The following is a 9,477-nucleotide window of genomic DNA, read 5'->3' on the forward strand; positions in this document are numbered from 1 at the left end:
AATAAAATCCAATAAACTTTTATTGCCCCCTAATAAAAATAATTGGGTTTAATAAAAGTCTCTAGGGACTTATAAGATCTTCGACGACCTCTTTGGGGATATCCGGCAACCAGATTCCTGCGACCGGTAACCTCACCAGCAACCGGTGACTGGATTGCGGTGAGGTCTCTAATGACTTTTTTATTATTTGGAGGTCAAACTTGGCTTTCTACATTTAAATGAGATAAGTGGGAATACAAATCTTTTAATGGAATAAATGAACATTTATTCAGCCAAATTTGGACATTTAATCAAAAGTCCTTACAACTACGAATACCCCCAAACCAACAAAATGGTTCAGGACGAACAATAATGGTTTCAAAGAATAACAATAATATAGTAATAGATATTCATAGTTTTATTGGTCAATACTAGATAAAACTTTTCTGATGCTATTTGGATTGAAAAACTACAGCAATCCCATGTGGACTACAATATCGATGGCCAAGTTTATATGATTCCAAATTTATTTAGCCGTCCTGCTGAATTTGTGGGAAGGTCGCAACCTGATGGTAGGTGAATCAGTGCAGGGAGGCATGTATGGAGGAGGTTCTCGCATGCACCTCTCCGCTGTGCCTCCATTCTTCACTATCATCACAAAGCTCATGCCCCAACTGAAATGTCGATCCAAATGACAGTGCCATAACCAAACCCCTACAAGAATCATCCACATTAAATCATGGATATATATACCACTTATTATGTAATAAAAGTCAAAAGTAAACATAAAAGGAGCATACCAGGATTACTTGCTTTGAACCTGATAGCAACCCATCCTTTCATTGGGACTGAAATAGTGGTCATCTTCGGTGGATCAACCAAATTGTAGCTTTGGGGATCTCTCACATTGTCAAAATTTCCAAAACCTGATCCGACTACATAAAAGCTATATCCATGCAAGTGCATTGGATGATTCTCTGATGCATTAATTGTATTAGTACCCTGAAACACTATTTCCACCTCTTCATTGTACTCTAACACCTTGACCTTGGTTGCCTTGACAGTAACCTCAGTATTATCAGGCAAATTTTCATTCACAAAGTCATACATATATGGTGGAAAATCTGGGAAGTCTGAGGCATAAAACCCACTCATGTTCCTGCATCAAGATGTGGTGTGGACATAATGTCATTACGATTGTATTTGAATTCTTCAGATAAGATTATGCAATAATGCATTATATATGAAATTTCCAAAGTCACATCTAATGATACTGTCATACTGCAATAGAGCCTTATGGGAAAAATCAGAAAAGGCATTATCATACATAATCCTTCAAGGAACAAAAAGATTGAAAAAGTAGATACCTGTAGTAGGCAAGTAGCACATCTGTAGTTGGATTAACCCAGCTTATATTGTTTAAACTTGCAAGAAGAGCAACTGTCACATCATCAGAACCCTCAATCACAGAACCATTATTCATCTCAACCGCTATGTACATTTTGGTAGTTATATTCACCGGCACATTTATTGGGTGGTCTTTGCTTGCTAAGCTCTTGATTTTGTCTGTAAACTCTATCGCAGGTAGTAAATCCTCATAGGAAGGGAGGGTACTCGGATAAATTGGGTATGCTGCAGGGGTTGTGTAATTGCCTTTATACTCCAGAATTGCTGTAACATTTGACTTGTCATAGTCTTGATCATCTGGCCTAACACTATCAAATTGTCTAGCAGCCATGTAGTATTGACCAAGAGACTGGTTAGCTGTGACCAAAATATCCATGGTTTGTCCGGGGGAAATCATGATATTATTGGTCACAATCGGTTTTACATATGCTCCATCCAAACCAACAACAGTGAGGCTATGTTCAGCAATAGCAAAGTAGAGTTCTGCATTCATAACTGCACTAACCAGGCGAAGAAGGTACGTCTTGCCATACTCCACTTGCCAGCGATACGTACTGTCTGCAAGGTTATGATGGCATTATATCAGAAATATATATTTGCAACATGTTACTTAACTAACATCAATAAAATTAGAACCACCGCAAGTGGCCCAGTGGTTCTTGCCTAGTTGGGTGTGCTCCCCAACCCAGGTTCGAACCCCGAAGCTGTCAAAGTGGTCAGGCACTGTGCTGCAATGCACAGTTGGAGCATTTCACATGCGCCGAAGGGGTTTATCTTGGGCCTAGGAAGCCTTTGGGTTCCCCTTGACAAAGTCAAAAAAAAAAAAAAACATCAATAAAATTAGAAGACAGTACATGACAATGCATATGTCATAAGGGTTGGGGTCCGGTTCCTATGACACTTTATTTTACACAAATTTATACACTTCTTTTTAACCATTAGATTTAAATACTTTCAATGGTCTTGATTAATTTCATGTATGATGTGGCAAATGATGCGGAAACAATATATATTTCTAAAAGAAGATAAAATAAAAACTTAAATTAAAATAACTTTATAAAGAAAATCAAATCAAAATTAGAAGATGAAAAACAGTTGATGAAGAGTCACATCAACTTACATTGGCAAAGGACTTAACCTAAAAGTCGGCTCCTCTAGGGTTAAAAAAAAAGGGGATCTCGCCTCCGTCCGGCGGCGCGTCCATGGACGCTGTCGTCGGACGGGATGTGTTGTTGGGTTATCTTGTTCCCCAGATCGAGGGGATTGGTGTCAGGTGGTAGGGGCAATCACGGTTGTGGGGTGGCGGTGGTTCAGTTCTGGCCGGCTGATGCGGTGGATCGAATGTGTGGCAGTGACGGGTTTTGTGGTGGCTGTTCGCAGGCTGGTTGGACGCAGTCTGTGGGTGATGATGATTCTGTTCTTGATTGGATCTGTGAGTTTTTCAGATCTGATCTGAGTAGGATGGGTATGAGGGCAGCGACTTGGAAAATTGGGTTGGGTGTCCATTGTCGATGTCAACTCGTAGGTGGAGGTCCGATGCCGGCAAGGACGATTTGATGCAGGTGGTCCGATGCAAGCGGTGGGCTGAGGCAAGAGGACACAGACAAAACCTCCTCCTCGCCTATGTCGGGTGTGGTGGTACGCCGATGGAGGTGCTGTAGTCGTGTGGAACGATGGTTGGGACGAAAGGGCAGAGCAGGTTTTGCTAATGGGCTGGAGCAGTCCGTATGGGGTCTGGGCTTGGTCTTGGGCCTGGATTTCAGGCATTGGGCTACTATTGGTTTGGTTGGTTGATAGGTGGAGATCGTGATGGACGGGGCGCCGCTGGTGGTGGTGCGATGGTGGATCGGGTTTGCCATGGTGGCGGGCTTGGCTGTTACTAGAGTTTTAGGGTTTGGTTTTATTTTATTATTGGTTATATGCCACTGCTAAAGGTGTGGCAGAGACAATCTTCTCAGTCGCGGTCTCGGGGATCGTTCCTGTTCTGGAGTTGGGTCAGCAGCGGTGGCAAACAGTCTGGCTAGACAATCATCCTTGGCCTTCTAGTGGGTCCTTCCTATCTGAGATCGGGTCGGAGGCGATGGCGTTTTGGAGCAGTGGAGGATGGATGGTGTCGACAATAGGGTGGTGATGGTGTTGGGTTTTCTCTAGTCCCAGGTTTGAAAGTCCGGCAATCATTTTGGTCGAGTTTAGGTGACAACGAGTGTTGGCTTGGTCGATCAAAAGCTGGTCAGGAGGACTCTGGTTGGTGAGTTCATATCGACACAAGTGAGTTGTCTAGCTTTAGAGTTCTTACTGGCTGGACGAGAGGTGCGATGTCAAGGATTTACTATTCCTGCGCTTTTTGTCTTTGTCATACAATTGTAGTGCAAGTTTAGAGTCAGTATATAGAGTTCCCAGTGGGAAGTCTAGTGGTCATTTCTGCGTAAGAGATGTCGCCAAAAACTCGTTGTAAGCATTTCATTATTAATGAAGTTCTTATTTGATCAAAAAAAAAAAAAATTAGAAGATGAATGTCATCTTCTTCTTCTCTACGCAAAAAGAAAAAAGAGGCATAGCCTCACTCTTCCTCCAACTGTATATTCTCCCTATTGATTGCAATTACAATAATTATTGTAATTGTTAAACATATTTCAAGCGCAGAATCCAGTAAGATTGCACAGATTGAGGGAAAAAAAAAAACTCTGATTCTTCTAGATTGAATGATAGGCTGTGATTTTGGCCTTGAAGAAACAAGAGGAGTAGTAATAAAAATGATTGAACAAAGTTTAAGATCTATCATTGATGTTTCTTCATGGAACAAAGTATAAATGATTGGAATTTTAATTTCATTTACCAAAGTATAAATTAATTTCATTTTAATTTTGGCAAAGATTCATCCTTTTGGTTAATGAAATTAAAATTCCAATCATTTATACTTTTTTCCATGAAGAAACATCAATGATAGATCTCAAATTTGGAGAGTTAGATATATATTGATCCAGTCCAAGACCTATTGGCTGTGGGCGGACGGTTGTAGGGCGTTACATAAATGTTGTAAAAAACAGGCTAACAATTATCGATGTGTAATTCTATACTATGTTCATGTTATTATTCACTGTTTTACACACCCATAAACATTCAGTTTAATTCGTGTATATTATGACAATCACTATATAACTCATTCATTCTCCTGGACATAAAGTCAAATACCATTTGAGCATAGGCTGAAATCTCCTGGTTGTCCATTCATGGTGTAGCAATCAGAGCGAGGAGTGTCAGAACCTTCTTCGACGTCCTTAGCAACCACCTCATTCAGATTATCAATATAATACCAAGAACCTGCAAGTATACCAGGAGTAACAGCAATTAAAGCATCTAATATTCTGCCTTAACAACATGTGTTTTGTGCTTGTAATGGTGATTTACCAGAAAGCTAAGTATCTGGATCCTACAAGAACTACACGTCATTGGTTCTCATTCTCTAAGACGCATAAAAGAAATGGAAAATGAAAGTTTAACGGATTTTACAGTTCTGATAAAAAGCTGTCACCTCAGGTTCACTTCAGTGCGGAATTTTTTTTCTTTACAAAGTCTATTTTAAGGATTTGTGCAACTCCACAAAAATGATGCTGACAAAAATTACGTTGAGAATGTAATTTTCAAGCTTAAACTGTAACAAATGTTACTCTGAGAATGAAAGTAAAGATACATACCAAGTACAACTATTTCTTCTCCATCTGGCTCGGGAAATGGAAAACCTGTCTCATTTGAGGGCATAACAACAATGGCACCATGGACACTAGCTCTGGTCCAATCACTATGAGCATGCCACCAAAGTGTTCCTTCCTCATCAGAAAATATAACCTCGTAAGTGAAATTTGATCCAGGTTCAATTGGACACTGCGTGACATACTCAGGACCATCTGACCAAGGGTTCCTTGGTTGATGCACACCATGCCTGTACACAACATAATGTTCTTAAAACACTATATGTTGAGAAATATTGGTGTAACCTACAAAGAGATCACAAATTTATTACCAGTGAATAGTAAGGCCATAGGCTCCTTGATTTTGGACATTGACATAAACAGTATCACCTTTTTGTACACGAATGACTGGCCCTGGAAAACTGTCATTGACTACCAGCATGCTCTTAGTCTGACACAACCTTGTAAAGTTGGCCTCCCTGAGCTACATCAATATAACATATTAAACAAGTACTAAATCAACTAAAACAGAAGACAGAAAACCAAGTAAAACTCTTATTGTTTGTTTTCTTTTGGGGTTATTCTGTACCACATTAATAAGATTCTTCTAGTGCAAATTCAAAATAAAGAAATTAAGAAATAAATTACCGATGCACAGAGGAAACATTCTAAGAGATTAACTCTTCCATTTGAAAACTTATGACTTTAATAAGGCTAGTGTCAAATGACACTATTCCAAAAAGACAATATCCAGCCATCTTTCTAGTGAAGTCATCTTAATGCGCAAGTAAAAAGAGTAAACGGATGTCTTCTATGAACATTTTAGAATTGCCATAACAGGTAACATCTTGCTGGAAAAACAATATGTGAATGCAGACACAAGGAAGGTCGAGGGTCCTAATGTCCTATATTTATGGTTGCCTCCAGCCACCGAAATCCATGGGGTGGCTTTCGTCCACAAGAGAGAGAGAGAGAGAGAGAGAAATGCAAACTTACTACAAAGTCATAGTAGTGAACATTTCCTTCAACTATGCAAAGAAGCGCACTGCATAGAAGCAGAGAACCCAGCAACCATTGGAGCACACCCATCCTCACACGGAAACTAGTTGTTCTGGTTGTTCTAGTTCTATATATATGCATGTGATGAGACACTACACGCTGTGTTTTATAGCATTCTGGACTAACTACATGAATGGTTCATATATATACTGTAGAGTATCCAACTTTCATTTATGGTTCAGTAGAGTAATCATATATATGTGTACGGTAGAGTATCCAACTTTCTTTCACTTTTAGAGGTTGAAATCTCGTTAGACAACACTTTCTTGGAGTAGAAACCTCCAGTTCCGGACGCAGAAAAAATGTTTCATTTTAGATAGTTAGGGGTTTCTAACTTTTGATTAGTTTCAATACGTGCGCTCAGTTATTTATTATTTCTTTTCTGGGTGTGTGCCCTGGAACAAGCAATAGAATTGAAGAAGAGAATTCTCGTAGAAATATAAGTACTTGGTCTATTCATAGAAGATTTGGGTTTCAGAACTTACACGATACACTCTCTTCTACCAAATAAAAAGAGTTGCCAAACCCAAAAATGGGGTTTTGGACCACAGCTAACTTTCAGGTTGCTTTAATGAGTGTAGAAATTTTTTTTTGGGGAAAAGAAATGCATAATCCTCCAATTGCTTGGTCGGTTGCTTGTACTCCTAAAGATAAAGATGAACTAGGTATTCGACCAAATTACTGGTTTAACAATGTAGCTTTAGCTAAATTAGGCCGTTTTTAACTGACCCTTCTAACCTTTGGGAAAGATACTTATCTTAGGAAAGGTAGTTTCTTTACAACTAAAAAGAATAGTAAAGCTTCTATGGCTTGGAAAGGTAGTCTGGATGCAAGACCTGTTCTACAAGTTGGAATAAGATGGATAATAGGGGATGTTTCTAATTTTTTTTGTTTTGTTTTTGAAGAGCCCGAGGGCTAAAATATATTCATCAAAAGTCAGAATAGGCCGTTACATACCCTTCTGCTGCCATCTAGACAGACAAGAAAACAAAGATAGTACCCACAGTGATACATAGAAAATTGACTTACTCATTGTACAATCAAGTACGTAGACAAAGTGGGATCCCCCTTTGGTACTACGCCGGAGGCGCTAGAAGGGCCTGGTCTTCCCAACCTAACTGATAAAACAGTAATTCTAGTCGCCTAGAGACCTCAATTGGTGTATAACTAGAGACACTGAGAATTAAGTCGACAAAGGCCAAACCAAATGCTAACAACTAGGTAGGAAAAAATCACTAGATGCCTCAAAAAAGGCCTAAAAGAACTAGAAAATAAATAGAAGCTAACTAATGGCCCATAGGGGATGTTTCTAATGTTAATTAACTTCTGACTTTTACTAATGAAATAGTATGTTAAAGATTACATTCTTATGGTTATTGCAATATCCCTAAACTCTCTAGATTTCTTCCTCCTATTGTAGTTTCTCAGATAACAGCAATTTCTCTTTCTTTTATTGATTTCTACAATGAATTTGTTTGGGACTTGCTGATGATGGTCAAATCTCTATTAAATCTGCTATTAAGCTTCAATCACAAAATTAATGGTCTGATGACAAAACTAATAGTCTGATAATTCTGTCATGTTTAATTCTTCTTCCTTACAGAGGCACGCACTCGTGCGCACGCACACGCATTATACCTACAATTAGGCCTGTAAATGGACCGGGTTCGGATCGGATCGACCTAAATCCAAATCCGTTTACTAAAAAAAAAATTCGATCCAAACCCGCTCCGTTAACCCGGCGGATCATTGATACCTCGATCCAAATCCGTATCCGTCGGATTAACGGATACCCGATCCGCTAATCCGATCCGTTTATAATTTCAAATATTTTTAAATTTTAAATAGTAATATTAAATTTATATCATAATATCTCATAAGATATTAATAAAATATTAAAATAACATGATCTACATGAAGAGTATCACCAAAAATAAAATTACGAAGACTGCCTCTTAGATTTCTGCAAAAAAGTAATATTAGAAATCTTTAATATTTAATATTTAATATTTTATATTTTATATTTTATATTTTTAAAAAATAATAATATATAAATAAATAATAATATTTTTTTATTACTAAAACGGGTCAGATCATTAACGGATCGGATCGACCTAAATCCAAATCCGATCCGTTTATTAAACGGGTTAACGGATTCGGATCATTAACGGATCAACGGATCAAAATGTTCAATCCAAACCCGTTTAATAGCTACGGATCTGGAGCGGGTCCGGATCAAAATCCGGTCCATTTACAGGTCTACCTACAATTCAACTAATTCTAATAGGAAACAAAATCCTAATTAATAAAGAAATATTAACAGCTCATTCCAACACTCCCCCTCAAGTTGGTGCGTAGATGTCAATCATTCTCAACTCTGTAAGAACATCTACTAATTGCTCCTCTATCTTGTGTGCCTGTCCCAATTTTTTATTTTCAGTGTCTCTTAGGTCCAAGTTGTAAAATTTACCCTATTGTTAATAAATAGCACTCCTTTCTTCATTGGACTTATTTGCGGGGATACTCGCCATGTTTGTGATTCATCTCTATAGGTGTTTCAGCTAGCCAACAATCAAGCATTCCGGTCTCCGTTAATAAATCAAGAACATACTTCTGTTGAGAAAATGATATTCCTTCTTTCAACTGATCGATATTGACTTTTAGTAATTCTATCGACTGGTCAAAATTTCTCTACTGCATCAATCTTTACTTATTCGATTTCAAATAAAACACTCTGAGAATTTTCGTCCACCCATTTATTCTCCCCTGAAGAGAACAATCATAGACTTTTCCTTTAAAGTTTGCTTCATCTAGTGAAGCTGACTCTGATGTGGATGGTGGTGATGGAAGTGTTTTAGGAGAATGATAGGGTTTCTGTTAGCATCCATGATTGATCAAATTTTGGCAGATTTTGAACTTCGGAATTAAGGTTGAAGTTGACTAGTCGAATGGTGATTTTAGAATAGTTGAATTTGCACACTTCGGAATATGTGATATGAAATTTGAAATTCGGGATTCAGGATTTGTGTTTAATGAGATTTTCTAACTTCAGATACGAGATTCTGTATTCGGGTAGGAGAGTGGTGTCCTATGAGTCAGGATCGACCATGCTCATCCTATGAGTCAGGATTAAACCAGGTTCAGTTTATGGAAAACCTAGCTCTGATATCATGATAAAAACTAATGGTTTAATGACAAAACTAATAGTCTGATAATTCTGTCATGTTTACGTTATGGAGGTATATACATCATGAAAATTTTTAAATACACACCCCTACTCAATACACCACTCATTTAATTTCTCATATATAACCCAAAATACTTAAAATATCCTTAATTTCAA

The 9,477-nt window shown here is 38.1% G+C and overlaps 1 protein-coding gene across 2 annotated transcripts; it reads right to left on the bottom strand.

The window, feature by feature from the left end:
* Positions 1–288: 288 nt before the first annotated feature.
* LOC112171228 (laccase-14) lies at positions 289–6,230 on the bottom strand. 2 transcript variants are annotated; one of them, XM_040509441.1, is made up of 7 exons: positions 6,072–6,230; positions 5,408–5,554; positions 5,082–5,326; positions 4,579–4,707; positions 1,347–1,944; positions 780–1,138; positions 289–693 (listed from the first exon to the last, which is right to left on the bottom strand). In XM_040509441.1, the coding sequence occupies exons 2-7, from the start codon at positions 5,515–5,517 to the stop codon at positions 506–508; spliced, it is 1,629 nt and encodes a 542-aa protein (XP_040365375.1). In that variant the 5' UTR covers positions 5,518–5,554; positions 6,072–6,230; the 3' UTR covers positions 289–505. The 2 variants fall into 2 exon arrangements, with proteins under 2 accessions (XP_040365375.1, XP_024164208.2); XM_024308440.2 differs by having other exon boundaries at positions 5,408–5,559.
* Between the last annotated feature and the right edge of the window lie 3,247 nt (positions 6,231–9,477).

The sequence above is a fragment of the Rosa chinensis genome, chromosome 6, assembly GCF_002994745.2.
Source record: "Rosa chinensis cultivar Old Blush chromosome 6, RchiOBHm-V2, whole genome shotgun sequence".
NCBI lineage: Eukaryota > Viridiplantae > Streptophyta > Magnoliopsida > Rosales > Rosaceae > Rosa > Rosa chinensis.